This window comes from Pelecanus crispus, chromosome 10 (genome assembly GCF_030463565.1).
Source record: "Pelecanus crispus isolate bPelCri1 chromosome 10, bPelCri1.pri, whole genome shotgun sequence".
Classification (NCBI taxonomy): Eukaryota; Metazoa; Chordata; class Aves; order Pelecaniformes; family Pelecanidae; genus Pelecanus; species Pelecanus crispus.
In genome coordinates this window covers 4633329-4652632 of record NC_134652.1, presented here as the reverse complement: position 1 = coordinate 4652632, position 19304 = coordinate 4633329, and the positions used below count along the sequence as shown (strand labels likewise).

General features: G+C 39.7%; 1 protein-coding gene across 1 annotated transcript; it reads left to right on the top strand.

Annotated features, from left to right (window-relative positions):
* The first annotated feature begins 133 nt into the window (after window positions 1–133).
* On the top strand, window positions 134–19075 carry ABRAXAS2 (abraxas 2, BRISC complex subunit). Its single transcript, XM_075717516.1, has 9 exons — window positions 134–215; window positions 1335–1425; window positions 4444–4480; window positions 7055–7121; window positions 9618–9808; window positions 10368–10487; window positions 11154–11238; window positions 13300–13414; window positions 18291–19075. Exons 1-9 carry the CDS (start codon window positions 144–146, stop codon window positions 18755–18757), a joined length of 1245 nt encoding a protein of 414 aa, XP_075573631.1. The 5' UTR covers window positions 134–143; the 3' UTR covers window positions 18758–19075.
* Window positions 19076–19304: the final 229 nt, after the last annotated feature.

The following is a 19304-nucleotide window of genomic DNA, read 5'->3' as shown; positions in this document are numbered from 1 at the left end:
GGGGCCACGGCCGGGCTAGGCCCCGCTGAGAGAGGGGACTACGCTTCCCAGCAGCCCCCGCGCCGCTGCCGGAAGTGGGCGGGCGGCGCGCGCCCGCGCGGTGGGTTGTGGGCGCGGCGGCGGCGGCGGCGGTGGTCTCCATCATGGCGGCTTCCATCTCGGGCTACACGTTCAGTTCCGTCTGCTACTACAGCGCCAACAGCAGCGCCGACCACGTACGTGCCCGGCGCCCATACCTCCCGGCGCGGCGCGGCGCGGCGGGGCCGTCTCTCGGGCTCCGGGGTTCGCTTCCCTCCCCGAGCAGCGGCCGGGCTGGGCCGCCGCCGGTCGGGCCCCGGCCGGGGGTAGCGGCCGGCGGCAGCGGCCCCGCTCGGCTTCTGCCGGCGACATAGCGGTGCCCCTCGCCGGTAGAGGTGGCCGGGGGGGGCCGCCCGGTCGCGGTTTGGGAAGGGACGGGGCGGGGGTGGCCTGCAGACCCGCTGGGTCCCGCTGTTGGCGGGGCCGCCCTGCGCGGCTGCGGTGGACGTGGGGCGCCGGGGGCCGCAGCCCGCGGGTGCGGGGCTGCCGGGGCCCGCTGGAAATCGGCTGCAGGCGGGGAACGCGGGTGGAGCGGTCGCGTCTGTTTGCGTGCGTGTTGCGGCGGCGCTGGCTTTCCAGCACCGGCAGCCGGTCCTGGTTACAGTGCGGAACCGGCGTGTTTCTAAATCCTTCTCTTCTGTTGACAAGCTTCTAGTCTGAGCTTGCTCCCTTACCTCCGCACCAGGAAACGGCGCGGCCGATCCAGTGCTTATGCCAAAACCACCCGATGCCCGCTTATTCCCCTTCCTCATTTTGGGTTGGGACGGAGAATTAAAGGTGATTTAAAGTTCTGAATTTTGTGATCCCTGGTGTTGTTCAAAGTCCAGCCCAATCTCCCTATGTAAATTTGAGTCAGCTTCTGCAGATGCAAACTCCACTTCCCCTTCGCTTCGAAGGAAGAGAGCAGCAGTGGTGCCGTGCACCTTGCTCAGGCCTCCTCATCCCCCCCGTGCCTGTGTAGCTGGGACTGCTTCTTTATGTGATCTGTGTTTCCCGTATATAAATTATGCGTTACCTATAGAAGCTTTCAGCAGAATATTTTTTGGGGCAAACTGTAGTGTTGTGAAAGCGTTTTGGTAAATCAGAATGTCAGTCTCAGTAAACCTAAGGACAGGTTATACCTTCTGCAGCCCAGATGCGTCTTTCAACCAAAATTTTTCTTTTAATTCTTCCATTTAATGCTAAGACAGTTACAATAAATTACTGTATAGTGGCTTTTTTCTATTTTTAGTCTTTTTTTTTTCTCGAAATTGTAGGAAGGATTTCTGCTAGGAGAGGTGAGACAAGAAGAGACCTTTAGCATTAGTGATTCACAGATCAGCAACACTGAATTTCTACAAGTGATTGGTAAGTAATAGAACTTTGAGAAATTCTGAAAGATGTACTGTTCTGTTTTTCAATTTTCAGTACAACAGTTCAGTAAGAATTACCTCACTTGTCAGACCAGCACAGGATGTTCCAGTCTTTCAGAACAGCATTTGCTACAGTGTTTGTGTGTTGGTGGGTGAGATGTGAGGAAAGGAAACAGTCCTTTGCTAGGCATGGGGGTTTTATGCATCTCCTTTTGTGGAAAAAAGATCATTCATTGAAGACGTTTATCTGCATTTCATGATGGAGAAATTATTTATTTGGCTTTTGGTCCTGCAGGGAGTTTCCTGCTCGATATCATTGCCTAAATACAAGCGTGTGCTCAAAATAAAATAAATGCATTGCTTGATTTACTGATACCGGAAGGGGGCAAATTCCCAGTAGAGGGTTTGGATGGATGGATGGTAGTTGATGACATCATGAACTGTCACAGCAAGATTTGCCAAGGAATGTTTGTCAAGCAATTTGTTGATAAGCACAAGGACTATACACCTGATTTGTTGTTGCTGTGAAAAGTAAAAGAAGATCTAAGATCTTGCTGTTGAGTGTTGTTTGTTGAAGTAGATATTTTTATACATGAGTGAGAAGCTGTTGCATGGTTTATAGAAAACAGGAAACCTCTGAAAGCAAATGTGTTTTTTTGTTTACATATACATAACCCAATGTTAAAATACATCTAAACCTTCTTTAAAAACCTGAATATGTACATACTTGGGTTTGTGGATCTGATTCCAGATAACATAGCAGGGTCTGCATAAAGCTTAGATAATACACAGACGTCTTGTGATTGACTGTCAGATGTTATTCTGATACAGAACTAATGATCTGTGAAAGTATGTACGTTACATCTCAAGATACCTGCCACCTGGAAGTAGTGGTGGTTGCATATACAAGAATCCAGCAGGTTAAGTAGCTTCCTGTTCTGGTTATTCCTAAGGAAACATGGATCATAAATTGGCTGTGTGAAGTATCAGTTAATTACAATTCATTCATTGAGCTAAATTACAAAAAATAAAGGCATAGGGGTTTTTGTGTGTGTATCATCACTATCAAAGTATCGTATAAAGGAAGGCAGCTGCTAGCTATGGCTGTTCAGACAAAACTAGACGTGACTATTCAGTGGTAACTGATCTTAGTTATTGTTGACAGTGTAGTACAGTGATGTCACCAACTGCAGCCTCAGCGTGGTTTCATAAACCAAGTGTTTGTGGTGGTAAAAATTATTCCTTTTTTTAGATAACACTTTTGTCATATTCCTGGTTACAGTTATTTTCTGAAAAGGGAAATTACCTGCCCCTGGAGATCTAGATATTTTTTTTTTGTTTACCAAATTTCTACTTCAATACTTATTCCTCAAGATTAACTCTTGAACTCCCAGTTCAACTCACGAACCAAGATTGACAGTTTTGTGGTACTGTCGTCGCAGGCGAGTTTTAACATCCTTATGTGTCTGCTGTCTCAAAGCTTAGCGGTGGTGTTTGAGTATATATGTGTGTATATATAGTACATATGCTGTGTATATAGATACAATAAGTCAATGTGTAAAACTCAAATTTAGAATGATGGCTGCTTCATGTGTTCTGAGCAGTAGGCTTGTCGCTTCCTGGTTTTCAAAAGACAAGGTCTCTGTAGCAATGAAATAACACGAGAATCGAGTACGTATTTCAGTAGCTGTAATCAATATGTTTGCTGGAAGGAATTGGTCTAAACTGGAATAATTAAACTTGCTGACTTTGTTTAGCAAATCGTTTCCACAAATTCCTGTATGCCAGCGTAAAAATACGGTGCTGATACACTTTTAAACAATTCCAAATAAAGTAAGTCAGTAACTGTAACAGCAGCATCATGAGGAGTTCTTGCCAGTGAAAATGCACGGTTTCTCAGGCAGTACGCCTGCCATGGGTGTTCAGGGCCTTGTTTTGATAGTGGCTAAATATGCCGAGATGCTAATGCGTGTAGTCTGTTGTTCTTGGGAATTGTGAGCTGATTCTGACTCTGCTGAGATTGCAATCATGAGCAGCCTGTGACTTTCAGAACAGCAGGTGGTGAGTCACTCTCCAGGAAGGAAGAGTCTGTAAACAAAAGTTGTTGCTAAACACTCCAGCGGGGTTTGAAATATTATTGCTACATAAGTACTCTTCAGTTTGAGCAAATACAGTTTCAGACAAAAGTTATGTGATCAAGGTATAATTATATGAAGAAATGATAAGCTGTATTTGGTAAAAAGTCAGAGTAGAGGAGAACCTTAAAGGAGTACTGAACGCCACAAAAAAGTAAGTCATGCTTGGTGTTAGAGAGATAATGTGGATTGGATTTTTTCTCTTTTCTGAGATTACTGACATGTTGCAATCTTTGCTGCTTAAATAAGCATCCTAGCATTTATTATAATCTCTTCAATAAAAAAAAAACCCACTGCTGTGACTTTCTAATACTTTTACATAACAGAATTATAAATTGCAGCTAACCATTTGGGAGTGGCCTTTAACCCCTTTTCTCACCACAGATTCTGTTTGCTTTGCCTGGTTAAATACTCCAGTGTATAACATTTCAGTTATGCCCTTCCCCATCCCATTTTTTATTCATTGCTGCTGTAATAAACAGCGTGTATGACTGCAAGTAAACTGTTGTGGAAAGGTGTATCGAAAAGAAAAGAAAATCATAAATATCTTTGTGAGGTGGTTACAACCATAAAATAGTATCAAAAAGTGTGTATGTGATGTTCAGATATTGCTGTGTGTATCTGAGCAGGTGTACATCTTGCTTATTGTTAAAATATTTTCCTCTGTAAAATGGCAGATTAGAAAGAGAAGCTGGTTTTCTGGGTATGGTGCTGTGTCATCAGTTGTTATTGAGACATTAAGGGCAGTGTGTGGTCTGACACAAATGTTTATTTGCTCAGTAGCTGTGATGTGGAAAGTTCCTGCCAGATATGCCACTGTAATTTCTCTTTACCTTGAGCAGTTGGACATATGTCTCTCTTTTTGTTTGTTGTTGCAGAAATCCATAACCATGAGCCTTGTTCAAAACTCTTTAGGTAAGCATTTTCTGTTGTCTTCCTGTGTTGGCTGCAGAATATAAAAATAAGCAGCTCACTGAAATATATTAGCATTTCAAATGTACCTACCAATGTTTGCATTGTTTGCTCATCTGATGATATTAAAGGAATATGTGTAAGTGGCACCAGTCATGAGAATGAAAGTGTGAGTTTACAGTTTTAGTAGCACTTAACCTTAGGTTAGAAAAGGTGCTGAGGTAGCTAGGCTTATTTCTCTCTCTCTCTCTTTGAATTTGGACCTCATGTAGTAGAGGTGGGATAGCAGTCAGACCGAATCATATCACCCTGATAATTAGGATGAATGTCAAAACACTGTAGTCTTAGGTTAGCTCTGCTTGGACCTGCTGGGTCACAGGACACCTTGTGTGCCCTAACCTGAGTAACTTGCTGGGTCATCAAGGTGTTTTGTGGCTAGTTGTACTGACTTGCACCAGCTAATTATTCTGAAACTTTCAGCTTACTAGTTATTTTGCCTTCTGATCTCCTGTACTCCAGAATTTAAATTAAATGTCTAATGTATTCTATTTAGCAGCTTCCATCTATTTACATGTAGCTTTTCTCTATAGTCTTCACTTGTTATACAGTGATGGCTTCTAACTTGCTATCTAGAAATTCTTTTTAGAAGGAGTTCCCAATTAATCTCCTCTCATCTTTATTTAGAGATTTCCAGCCAATTAAGAAGACACAATACCTTAAATATTATGATCGACATTAGTTATATTACAGACGAGCTGCTATCATTTGCTATCTAATAATTACAGAGAGGGTACTCTTAACCGAATGATTTAAATGCTAGAGACTCTACACATCAAGATAATATCCCAGTGTCAAGTAGACTCTTTCTGATTCCTAGTGATGCTTTGTGCAGCGCTAATCAAAACTGATCACGTTTACTGCTTCGCCCCAGTCAAGAATTTGGTTGTTAGTAACTGAGCTGATGGAGGAAGGGGAAGAAGTCTGTATTTCACTGCATGCTTTCTGCACAAGAAAACTGATGAATTTATTTACTTCAGACCACAGGGGAAACTCTGACAGCTCATATAAGCTTTTATCAGTACCAGAGCATGCTGTGGGTTTCTCTGTTCCGTTAGTTGCAGCAGATGCTGATTTTGGGCCATTCTGCCTTATCCTTTTGACTTAACTGTAGCCAGTCTGAGGAGACCTGTTGCTCATCCACTTTGTACTCTTGTAAGCTGACATTGCTGACATTGAATATAACAGGCTTGGTTCCGGTGCTTTTACCAACACGTGGGAATGGTATAAGAAACAAGGATTTTAAAAAGACTGATTTCTCTGACTGCAGTTTTCAAATGAAACTGTTTTGTGACATACTAGTTGTTCATCCCATAAGAAAACTATTCTTATAAAGCAGAGGAAGAGAAAGAATTGGATATCTGCTACCTACAAGCATGTATAAATATTGTGAACACGAATTGAAAAGGTTATGCAAATATTACGTAGTATCTCAAATTAGTAATTAGTTATAGTCTTAATATTCACAGTAACTTGCATCTTGAAACAAATTTTATTTCAGCCCTTACTTACCAGCCAAGTACTGAGCTCAGGACTTTCTGTTGTGGGGTTTTTTTTGTTTCTTTGTTTACCCCCACACACAAGAGTTGAGATCATAGACCTCTAAAACAGAGTGTTTTCCTGCACTGCTTTAGGTGTTAGTGATAGCAGCTCTTGAAAGAGACTAAGGACTTGGCAGGTAAGTCAAGGAGGAATCTATTTTCAAACGTTTTTCCTTTTATCCTGAAGTGTGATCTACTCAAATTTATAAACCTGTCTCTGTAGATAGATTTATAAATTCTAAAATCTGTCGTGTCCTCAAAATAACGACTTGTCAGGGTTTGTCAGCTCTGTAAGCAGAGCCATATGGAAAGACCATGATACTTTGGATTCTTGCTAACCTGAATATAACTGTTTTGGCTTCAAGGGTCCAATCATGTGAGTCTAATTGCAGGACTGGAGCTCAAGAAATTGATTTGTAGTTGCATGTAAAATGGCCCTGCTTTCCTTTCTTCTTTGGCAGGTAGGCCTTTTATTATCAAAGCAGGGTTTTACAGAATGCTGGTCAAAATAAAATTACACAGTCCATTTATGTACCTACCCCTTGTTGTGGGGGCTGGCAGTGAAATACTAGGCATCAAACTAATGTGTGCAATGAAAGCATTTTAAAACTAATAATTACAGGTATCTTGTATTTTATTACTAGTGGTTTAAAAGGGGTTAGAGTTTTCACACCAGCTGGTCTTACGCATCTGATTTAAATGCTCTGCATCTTCCTCTGTGAGCAACTGTGTCTGTATTAGCTGTGCAGTCAACCTAGGCTCCTAACCATGCTCCATGTAGCGCCCGAGTTGGATATCTGAAGTAGGTGGTGGTAATACTGACCTATGGTGATAAAGGTAAAACTATAGAAGTTGCTTTGTAATGTATAGAATGCCAATCTATTTGAAGAATGCTCAAAGTATAAATCGTTTACTTTATGTATAATGCGTGTGTGTGTAAACTCTGTACCTACCTTTCTCTCTTCCTTTTTGGTTCAAGCTTTTATGACTATGCAGGCAAGGTTAATGAGGAGAGTTTGGACAGGATTCTTAAAGACCGAAGAAAAGTAAGTTTTCTATCTTTTCCTCCTGTTCTAGTCATTAGAGCTTATAATTAGAAAGAGTGGTTTTGGAAAACAAGAAATAAAAAAAAGGTAGTTAACTAGAAGAAATATTTTCGTTCGCAAATATGATGGTTTGTTTTGACCCAAGGCTTATCCTATACAGAAATTGGTGGATTTGTGGTACTTAGGTTAAAATGGGGGCAATATCTAAATTCCCTGAAGGAATGCAAAGGATTTAAGTTTAGGTCTCCAAAAGTGAAGGGCTAGTATTAACCCCCTCAAATTCCTGAGCTAAACGTGGAGCATAATGATTGTGTACTCTGCTGCTGAAACCAACAAAAATGTAGCTGGTCTGAATGGTCTGAAAAATCTGTTCTAAAGAGCTCTTAAGAGTTGTAATGATACAGCCTTGTAACTGCAATTTTTGCACTGTCAGTTTTAAATTGAAAAAACTGTTCTGTCAGTTATGTCAGATGTTGTCATAGCTTTATGTAACGCATATGTTGTTAGTAGCACAACTAGTATGAAAGATGAAATTTTAGTAGTTATTTGGGGAAGAGTCAAACCTTTTTTTCAATGTTTCATCTCATTCCATACTTGTAGTGCACTGTCTTTCTAATTGTCGCATAACTGATTCAGAAGTCCTCATGAACGGATGTATCGAAGAGCAGAGCTGAAGGTGGGGTTCCTTATGTAGAGAAGTGAATCCACCGGTCAGCTTGCTCTGGCAAAAAGACAGATGACTGACTTGCATGGTTCAATTTGTGGCAACCGTGGACCTTGGTAGACCTAGCAGGAAAGCATCACTAGTACATGAATTTGGCTCATGAGGTCTGGTTAGTGCCAGAGCTAGTCCAAGGTAGGGGTGGTGAAAACAAGACCTTTTTTTCTTGTTTGACTTATTTTTACAAAGCAGCAGCAAACCGATGTCATTCCAGCTGCTTGTAGCGCTGCTGGTTGCATTTCACTAGGAGCAGAGCTAACTGTCAAGGCATGACCTGTTGGGCTTTTGGGATTTCTGTCCTCTACAGGTGACTCAAGTCTAACTTTCACTACGCTGAGTAAGAATGCCTACTGTGTGATCATCATTATGCAGAGTGTGTGATGACAGTTGCTCAATTGCTAATCGAATTTACAGTCTTTACTTTCTGTTCACCTCACCCACCTGAACTGTGCACTTTTGCTTACAGACAAGGCTTCCACTGAGGAGGGATCTTTAGGGAAGCGAGTCCTAAATCTGTGCAACTTCTGCAACACTGACAATTGTAATGCTTTTTTCTTGACTGTTTCTTCCAGCAAATGCTCTTGGAATAAACTCGTCTTGTGGATACTAATGTGTTTATGCTGACAACATATATGCTTTGTATGTATATTTATACATACAGACATGTACATCTTTCTGCTAATGGTGGAGTGAGTTTCGAGTCTCAGATCCTGAATTCTGTAACCCCGTAATTCTACTCTAGAACACTACAGAGCATATTAAGTTCCCCTTCAAGAGACAAGGCAAAAAACATAATTAAAAAATGTCTGTCTCCCCGTAGTTTTCAGATGAATTTTGTTTTTTTATGACCTACTTTGCAGGGAGACTCTGGCAAGATGCGTTATCTGTGGTGAGAACGCAGGCAAAACTAAAGAAATTAAAACTTGGAAGTGTCATGTGACTAAAGCGCCACAGATTTAATGACATTAATTGTCATAATGTCAAAAAAGAAGGAAATACTGTTGTCTGGGAACAAAGACAGTCTTGTATTCTCTTTTGTTAACAAACTAAGCACATTTTATTACATTTATTTATTCATTAATGCATCACTACATGATAGCTGGGACTCTTCCTAAACCAAATTGTTAATGATGTGTCATTAGTCTCTTAAATCAAATGTTAGTCTACATGAAGTAAAGGAGTTTAATGCATGTTGTATTCAAAATAATCATTGAATTAGAATGGGCCTTATCTGATGTGAATACGAATCTTTCCCGATTCAATACACAATGAGGTAATTTTATTGTTGTACACAGCAGATTAGTCCCATATGTCTCATGAACAGACATGAATTTGCAAATACGTTTGTGAAGCACTTGGAAGTGTCTTGCAAATCAATACGAATTAATAGGTGAGTTGAAATATTCAGGCTAAGGAAAACCCACATCCGCTGTGTTTGAAAACAGCTCAAGTCTAATAATTTGAAGATGCTCCAAGGTTCGTTGCTAAAATTAAACAGTTGAAGTATATTGGAAGTGGGGTTTTGAATGCCACTGAGGACACACAGGTGTTTGTAGCACAATAAGGTTGAGCAATTCATCGTCGTGTTGCAACAGGCTGTCACTTGTTTCAGGTTGTTTGCTAGGTGCAAGCCTCTAGTAATTCAGTCCGATTTCCTTGTAATAAAGCTATTGGCTAACTCACATACTACCACAGTTCTAGCAACTTTATTAGAAGAAGGTAAATCTATCTCTGAGTTAACACTTTGGTTTTTTTCTGATGTACTTTGATTATAGAACGTTATTGGATGGTACAGATTTAGGAGAAACACTCAGCAGCAAATGTCATATAGAGAGCACATCATTCATAAACAGCTGACACACATTCTTGGAGTGCCTGATCTCGTCTTCCTTCTCTTCAGCTTCATTTCCACTGCAAATAACTCAACACATGCTTTAGAATATGTGCTTTTTAGACCAAACCGAAGGTAAGCAATCTCTGTATTTTAACCAGTCCTCCTGTTTTTTGTTCTGCTTCTTATTGCTGTTCTTCATACTCTATTTTGAAGTTTGTACTATTACATGTAAAGAAGGCTTTGTGTTTGTCAAATGATGTCTCGGTGTACAATTGTTAGCAATGACAACTTTTTTCTGTGCAAGTGATTTATAAATTAAGGTTTTGGGGTGAGCAAAAGTTCTTTTCAGTCTTTACATCTTCAGACAACGACAAAAAAAAAATATTTTAAGAGAAATCAGATGTCAGTACCGTGTTTCTTAGACCTGAAAGTAACTTCACCCTTCTTGTATCTGTGGTAGTTTGAATGCACAATTAAAAGGTTCTAAGAGGTATGGAGGTAGGTCCATCTCAAGGGAGTTTTTGATCATGCGTTTATTTTGAACACAACTTCTAATATTTAGCAGCTTTTATAATAAACCTAATGCAGAAGCTTTAAAATTGTGATCATCAGAGAGATGGGATAATATCAAGGCTATTGTAAATAATCTTTTGAATATGAATTAAGAAGTCTTTCTAAACTTTCTCCACAGGTATAATCAAAGGGTGTCACTTACTATTCCTAATCTAGGCAACACTAGTCAACAGGAATACAAAGTTTCTTCAGTGCCAAATACTTCTCAGAATTATGCCAAAGTTATTAAGGAACACGGGTAAGGATTTCTCCTTTGCAAATGAAGTGCAGTCATCAAGCTCTGTGTTCTGTACTTTCCAAAGAATACTACAAACATGCATTTCAAGCAGGAAAAAACTAGTTCTGGAAGAGGATGGTCATTTCCTAGTGCGCTTTTTTCCTGCTTAGAATTGAATCTTTTAGAAGAGCAAAGAGGACTCGGTGCACTAATCGGAGAAGCAGAGTTGGTATGGCCAGTTGGTGCTGTGGGCCTCCTGGCTGGAAGTTTCTCACTTGATTTCCATCCCCCCCAAGCAATTCTGTGTGCAAGCTTGATTTAAAACTTGAACTCTGACTTGGAAGCATTGAAGTCTTGTTGTTTTTCTTAAGTAATTTTAATTAAATGCTGTAAATGCAAAGTAGCTCTTCTGACTGTTAACAGTGAAATTATACAAGCTTAAAGATTTCTGTACAAGTTGAGTCTTATTCAAATGGGACTTTACTGTTCCAGAAGGAATTTTGGTATCGAATATGCTGCTGTCCAAATTTTGGTTCTTGAGAATATGGTACGTTTTTAGCAATATAAAATAAAATACACTTTAGAAATATAGTGATAGACTGCTTAACAGCAAGTCAAAGACAGCATGAGCTAGAAACTTGTGTTGTCTTTCCTAACTAATGATTTCTGCTTTTCTTTTTTTTTTAGTACTGATTTTTTTGACAAAGATGGAGTGATGAAGGACATCAGGGCTATATATCAGGTTTATAATGCACTTCAGGAAAAAGTACAGGTAACTTCCTTTACTTAGTATTGGTCACTATGTATGTGGCATCTTTTGTTTGTCCTTTGGTTAAACCAGGAGTGGAGGAGATGGAGATTTTTAGAGCTCCTAAATACTTATCATGAACTGTAGGAAAATAAGTCTGACTTTAATAATGAAATGTGTCAGTTTCTGTTTAATGTGTGCATTTGCAGTGGCTGTTGTAGAAGTGGTTGATACGAATATCATCAATTATTTCTTTTGCAAGTAAGAATGATCTAATGCTTAGCGATTTCTGGGAGACGTTAGCTATTTTTAAGCGTATGCGTTGAAGAAAAGCCTTGCTGAAGGCTGTGAGGATTTGCGCAGGTTTGAAGGCTTGCCTGTGTGAATTTAAAAATGACTCCTGGCTCTTGGTATGTAGCATGCAGCAAAGAGCTCCATCTGTTAGTTAAAACTTGTGAATGTTGTGTGTAGAGCATGAGTGAATCCTGCTCCAAATGTGGCAAAGCATCTGAAAGCGCCTTGAGTGTCAAATCTGCTAGATGTAAGCTTGTCAATTCACAGCTTGTCCTATGTGAAGAGCAGCGTAGCTGCGCTGCCTCAGGAGCACACACATCTGCTAATTGTGCTGGAGTCACAGCTTATTTCCAGGCTTTCCCCTTACATCTGCCCTGGAGGGATTTGTGTCCCTGCTCCAGCTTAGCTTTGCTGGTTGGCATGTGTAGCGGAGAACAAGGCAGTAATCGCTCCAACCATCCCCTGACCCTGCTTGTGCAGGAGAACTACTATTTCTTGGTGGAAGTTGCCACTTTCTAACCTGCCTTGTAAGGTGGGTAACCCGCAACGAGAAGGCAGGCAGCTTTCATGCCGGCTTCAGGAGACATGAAAACTTATTTTCAGAGGTCTATCCCATTAGCCAGTGGTATTATTCGGTAATGCTGTTTTTGCCAAGAGCGCATATATCCTTTCATGCTCTTGCTGTTGTTTGAATTGGCATCTGGAAAAATGGAAAACGTAACATCATCAGCGCGTCGTCTTCCTACCTGTTAAAACTATGACTTTGTTGTATTTCACCATGTAAATCATGCTGCTATACGTTGTTTACGGAGCTTAAAAGTAACTTAGGTGTTAGCTAGCTTGAGGAACTTTTATCTTTAAAGTGACTGATTCACAGAGAATGCTACAGGACTGGAAATAATTTGTCTAGTAAAGCAGCTGACACACGTATTTGCATTATTCACCAATTACTTGGGAGGGGAAGGTTTAAACTTTATAAACTTCTAAAAATTAGACATAGAACTGAAAGCATAGTTAATGTTTTTCAGCTCTGTAGGGAAGATCACTAATAGTAACCTTTTGGAGAAGAAACAGTAGATGGCTAGTGACTTACTGCTTAAGACTCATCAGTGCTCTTAGAGTTGTGTACTCTTGAAAACTGATCGTGTTTTAATGATAATGACCAATACTTAATTTCTGAAGAAGTAAACAATATCCAGTATAACATGTTTAGATTAAAAAAGAAATCAATATCCAGAACTGTTTTTAAACTTAGATCCTTCTCTGAAAATTTCACGTTCATTTCCTAACCAATATAGGGAAACCTTGTTGAAAAATCCATGGGTCTTGTTTATTTAACAGAGGTATCAGTTAGGAGATCAGCTTGGGATGGTTGTCTCTTGAGTCAACTGTTTCATACCCCAGTTCAAATTTGGTCTAGCGCAAAAAGTACGCACCTTTATGCTACATTTTAAAATCATGCTACTGTAGTATTATTGTGCTAACAGTGTATTTAAAAAAAAAAAAGTCTTTTCCACCAAGTAGGACAAACTAACTTTGGATCTTATTACAAATCTTGTAATGATTAATTATTTGGAAATGCTTTTCCTATCATGCAGCAGTTGGGAATTGTCAACAGCCAGTAAAAAAAACGATCTGCAGGTTGAATATTATGCTCTGATATGGTTAACTCCTGCTCTTAGTTTTGTGCTTTTAATGGCTTCTTGTCTGGTAGTAGCTTTATTAATGTTGTCATGAAAGCCTTTCATGTATTCTTGCAAAATCTTAGCATATCTTATGTTTTTCTCCTAGGCAGTATGTATAGATGTAGAAAAAAGTGAGCGTGTTGTTGAATCCTTTCAAGCTGATGTAAACAAGTTAAAAAGGCAAATCACACAAAAGAAAAATGAAAAAGAACAAGAAATAAGTAAGTTGCCTTTTTTTTTTTTTTTGTTTCAGAAGCAGATTCTGTAAGGACAAAACATTCTGTGGAATTATTTTGAGTTGTATTCTTGATAGCTCATAGCAAAAGAAAAAAAAAATTGCTTTGGGAAGGGTATATGATAGATTTACATTGAATGATACCTGAACTGTGAAAGTATGTGTACTGCAGATATTTCTGTAGGAGTTATCCAGTGTTAGGAAACTTAAAACATAGGAGACGGACAAAGCTGTAGAGAAAGAATGAGGAAGTCAGTTCTGGAAATAACACAGGAAAAGATCGGTTGTAGGAAAGGAAAAGTGGAGCAAAGCCAGGAATGGAAAAAGCAAATCTAAACGCTGGAGAGATTCTTTTTGAAGTCTTAAATAGAAACAGGGTACGGTGTTTACAGGCCAGTGGCTGTCAACGTGTTTTTTAAATCTTTATTCCCTTTCCCACTCCCCAACCCTATCCCCAAATACAAGCCCAGCACCAATTAAGTTAGAGTTCAGTTATATTATTGGACACCAGACCAATTGGTTGAAGGAAAATGAGTGCTTAAATAAAATAAGTGATGAATATTGATGCAGATCATCTGAAGTGTTGTCTAGATGATTTTCGACCTTGTAGCTTTTAGTGGATGTATCAGGTTTTTCACTGCTGATTTAGAGATGACCATCTACATTTTTATCCTCCTCTCCCACTTAATAGTTACTGAATCCTAATTCAGTCAGCATTTTTTTGCATTATTTGGTGACTTACTGGTGAACATGGTTAGCATTGAAATACCACTTTTCAATGTTGAAGTAAATGTTTCCAAAAGTCTATTTTGGAGTCATTCCTGTCTTCAGGATTACGTGCTAGAAAGTGGAAGAAACTATTTAAATGCAGGATATTGTGGAATTTGCCTATCTATTTCAAGTCCCATATCATCACGGATACAAGTTCCAAGTTTTAGTTCCATGAGGCTACTGAAGTATTGTCGTCCTTGCAGTGTGTTGGGGGATTAATTTTGGGGGAAGCTGAATCAGGTAATTCTTTGATTTATTCAAGGCAATACAAGCATGACAGCCTTCTCTTTCTAGTGAAGCTCTGAATGCAGAAATTATACTTCTGCTGTGTTTTGAAGACCTGTATTAAGTATCGAGTTGATTGGGTTTAAGTTTCCATGGTGCAAATAAGTCTCATCTAAAAATCCATGTTTTTATTAGGGTTGGTTCTGCATTCTGTATTGATAGGACAAGTTTTCATAGTATGTATTTAGGACTTGTAAGGAAGGCCAGTAATAGGTTTATGTTCATCTTTTTTTTGCTGCTCCATAACTTTCTGAATCAGTGAGACCAGTTGTGTGAGCATACTTGGCTGGTTGCCACACTGTCCCTCCTTCCTAAAAATTGAATATGGCTTCAGGAGACTTTTGCTTAGCAGTAGCTAGGTTTTGTCAAGAGTCTGGATCTTTCCAAGGAGACATTGCTGATCTAATTTAATTTGTGAGTGTAAGGGAAGGCTGAAGGTAGAGAGCAGGAACAGAGAACAGGCAAAGGGGAAGTGACATCTAAAAAAAAAAAAAAAAAAGCAAATTACATATTTCAGCAAACAATGCCTCTTTTTTCCATGTTTTGAAATGATAAGCAAGTAACCAAATTTTATAATTTTAGCTGTGAGATGTTGTTTAGATAACAAGATACACAAATAATAAAGCTGTGTCTGAGACTAAAAGATGGGTTAACACCCTAAAATGTGCGATAGGCCCCTCTGCTGCTATGACTGGACATTTTAATTTTCTCCAGGCAGCAAGGTACTGTTACCACGTGAGCGTTTTAGAGCAGAGTTTGGCCTGTCAGCCCAGGTTCTTCCTTCTCTGAACCTCAACGATAATGTAAAGATCCAGCATCAGCCACAGACCATTTGAAAGATGGAAGTGGGATGAGGCACTGTTGTTTCCTGCTTGGCTGTAGATGAAACAGCCAGGGAACCGCTACTACGCGCGCTAGCGAGAAGTAGAGATGGGTATTTAGCGTGACTGGAGCCGATTCCAGCCCATATGGCAAAAGATGGGGGAGGAGGAGGAAGAGCAGTCGGTGCGAGCCTCTAGATACTAGCAGCGAGATGCAAATGCTGCGCTGAAAATTTATGCCAGAGCAGGTAATCATGTGAGAGGGCTGAAACAAGAAAACATGCAGCTTGTATCTCTGCAGTATTTTTAGATGTGAGTAGCTAAATACTGAAGCTGGCCTTCTGTTCTCTCACTTTCTCAGTATCGGGAGAATTTCCTTGTTTTTAGTGAGTTAAATGTTCCAATTAATCATTCTCTGAGCTGGAGGAAAAGGGAGCATTTGGTTCAAATTCCTGCGGTAGTGTTGTGTGAAAGCTTGTTATTCTTACAAATTTTTGGTTAACAGGTTATGACTTTAACGCTCTAGCGTAAAAGTCAGTTGAGACTTTACTTGCCAGGTCACTGAAATAATTTTGTACATGTAGTAGCATGTTCTAGGGTATAGTGAGTGCTGTACCATTCCCAGATGCCAGGAAACCTCCCACTGCAGTTCTCGTATTGTGGACCAAAAATGGAGTGCTGTTATGTGGCCACTTGAGGGAATATGCTCTTTTTATTACTGAAGAGATATCGTATTGACTTGATTAAAGGAACTCTTCAGCCTTGATTTTTATTTTTGCTTTTTCCAGAAGTATGGTGTTACAGTAAGTAGAGCTGATACCATTTTGTCAGTCACCTAGCTGCAAGGCAGCTTTACATATACCGGTGTCAATTCTGACAGATGTTTGAAGTTTAATAACCAGTTAGAAACCAGTCAAAAACTTCAGTCTCTCCCAGTGCTTAACAAACCTTCCTGCAAGGCAGTTTTTCCTCATGTATAATGTATGCTACTCTAATTTAAGCTGCCTTCTGCTTACCTTTCCACAGCAGCCTCTTACGCACATTTGAAGACTGAAACTGTTTTCTCAGTCTTCTCTAATTATCCCAGTTATTGCAGTCTTTCCTTTCAGGTCATGATATCTCCACCTCTAACAAGTCCTTTTCTTTTGTAGAGTTTCTCCAGTTTTTCCCTATTTCTTAAACTGTGGTGTTCAAGATTAGATGTAGTATTCCAATTGTAGTCTCTAACCATTACAGTACATACTGAAATAATACTCACCTATTTCTCAACGACTGAACACATTTAATTCATGTTGATATTTATAGTTTACATACACCAACAGTCAACCTGTGTTTCTTTTCTGCAGAAGGATGTAACTCTTTCTCATTTTGCAGTTTGTGCAGTTCATTATTCCCATGCATGTCTTCCTTAAATTATTTTCCAAATCATCTCATTTAAGATCACTTTGAAATTCCTGTTCTGATAGTCTGTTACACTTGCAGCTATTAGTAGCATAGTACCATCTGTAATTTTAATAAGCATGTGCTGATTAAATTCCATCATTTAGGTTGTTAATGCGAGTATAGTTCCGGTGCAGACCTGTGGGAGCTTCATCTTGACGCATCTTTCCAATGTGATTGTTAACCATTGTAATCATTCTTCAGCCAGGTTTTCAGCTGGTTTTTTTTAATCCTCATAGTGATTATTGTCTAGTCATTATGAAACACGAAGGCACTGTGAAATGCTTAAAGGCGAGACATATCTGGGGTTTTTGGTCTTGCTTTGATTGTTAAAACCACATGGATTGGAAAGAGACCATATCCTTAGTGGACAAATGTATTTATAGCAACTGTCTAACAGGACAATTACTTAAATAAAAGTCAAAACATGGAAGTGGTGGTTTTACCTGTTCTGTATGGCTTTTCATAGGGAACAGATTTTGGTGATTGTGTCCGACTCTTCCAGGTCCGGTGAACAACACACCTTACCAGTGTTACACTAGTGTGAGAGCCTGGGTTGTGGATCGCTGTGCTAGGCATATAGAAACACAGGTTCAAAAGGTGATTCTTGCTCAGCTAGCTAGTTAGCAATTTAAATACGAGATATCATGTCAGTACAGATGTTTTGGCTAGCAGAAAGTGAGCATGATAGACAGTGGTCTCAGCAGCCTGATAGGCTAATCACAGGCATTGGGAGGGGAAGTTTTTAAAATCATAATTTGAGGGAAGAAGACAAGGTAAATTCTTTGCTGGTGTTCGTGACATTGTCCTCTAGCACAAGGGGCATTGTAAGAGAAAGTAGAGAGATGTGATTTTTAAGTTGTACTATCAACAGTAGAAGCCGATACTGCCTGACCAAAATTGAGTCAAGCGTTCAGTACTAAGACATAGGTGGAGAGGAGCAGGCACGATGAGCCCTAGCATAGCCACTTTTGGCTGTGAGAAGGAACAGAGAAATACAGGGAGGTGATGAGGTGGAAAGAGCAACAGGTTATGGAAACTTCCTGTAGCTGTGTTTTTAGGGAACTTAAACTGGGAGAAATGAACCGTGCAGGATGACTGTGCACACGAAAACGTAGCACACTTGCACTTAGTTTATTTGCTTTCTGACACATTTTGGTTTTGAAATGGGATCGTTAGGATAATCAAGTTGTGCTAATACTGAGTTTTATGGGTGTACTGCTAATAAATTTAGGGAAGATGTTCTTTGTCAAGCTCAGAGTAGGATGTAGTAATGAAGATTTGACATGACGGTTAGGGATAGTGGCTCGTATAGTCATCAATACGAAAATCAGAATTGCCAAAGATGAGTAGTGGAGACTGAGAGGAAAAGATCCAGTGCTGGAGTTTGAAAGCCATGCCAGGGATGAACATTTAATAACAACCAGAAAGATGAGAGAACAGCTAAGGGCTGGGTGAGTGTGGTATGTTACAGCCAGATTACATAAAGTTTGCATATATTGCAAAGTAAGCATTAAGTACCCCAATTGTTCTTTGCTTTTGTAGGAATGCAGCAAGCAATTTTAAGCAGGCAAATGCCAACAGATAACTTGGAACCTATGTTTGTTCCACGAATGTCCTACACTGGATTTGCTGTGGAAGGCTGCACACTTGAAGATTCAGATGTCTCTGATCCTCCCCCTCCGTATTCCGATTTCAATGCAACCAATCAAGAAAGTACTGTGGGTCATGGTCTCCTAGAAAGCAATGTTTTTATGCCTCGACCTCAAGCAGTAGGTTCTTCCAGTTATGTTTCCACAAATGCAGGATTGAAATATTCTGGTAATGGAGCATCCATGCCATCTTCCCAAAGAGCGGTTGGTGACAATGTTGATGAATCAGAAGACAGTGATTATGAAAATTTGCTTGAACCTACGGAGTCATCTGACAGTGAATACTCACAGACAAGGGATTCACGACCTTCAGCATATCCTGATGGCGATTCCAGGAACACTCAAACTTCTCAGATTTGATAGGGGGGGAAAAAAATCCACATGACACTGTTTTTTCAAATTGTTACAGAGAGATTTTGGGGATTTAACCTGGAGGAGATGGAACTACACAGGATTACTGTGCACACAAAATGTAGAGGACTTGCACTAGAGGGTTTATTCACCTTGTGATACATTTTGCAAGTTTTATAATGGAATCATTAGGATAATCAAGTTGTACTAATACTGATGAGGTTCATGGATGTACTGGTAAACTTAGGCAAAATGAAATTTATAGAGATCTTGTAGCTTTTTTGCCGTATTTTCTTTTAAGACAATAAATTGGGATGTAGTAACTAAGCACAGTTAGTCTACAAATAATGTTCTCAAATCAAAACTTACCTCTTGCACTATCATGCCTTGAATTTTAATTTTTGAAAGGGAATAAATATATCAGCCGCCTTCAAAATAGCTTTCTATGGTAAGCCAAATTGGCCTTTGCTTGCAAAGAAATTTTGATAATTTTGAGAAGCCTGATTGGAACAGATGTGGTCTACCTTCTTCTATCGGCATGCTCTTTTAACAGAGG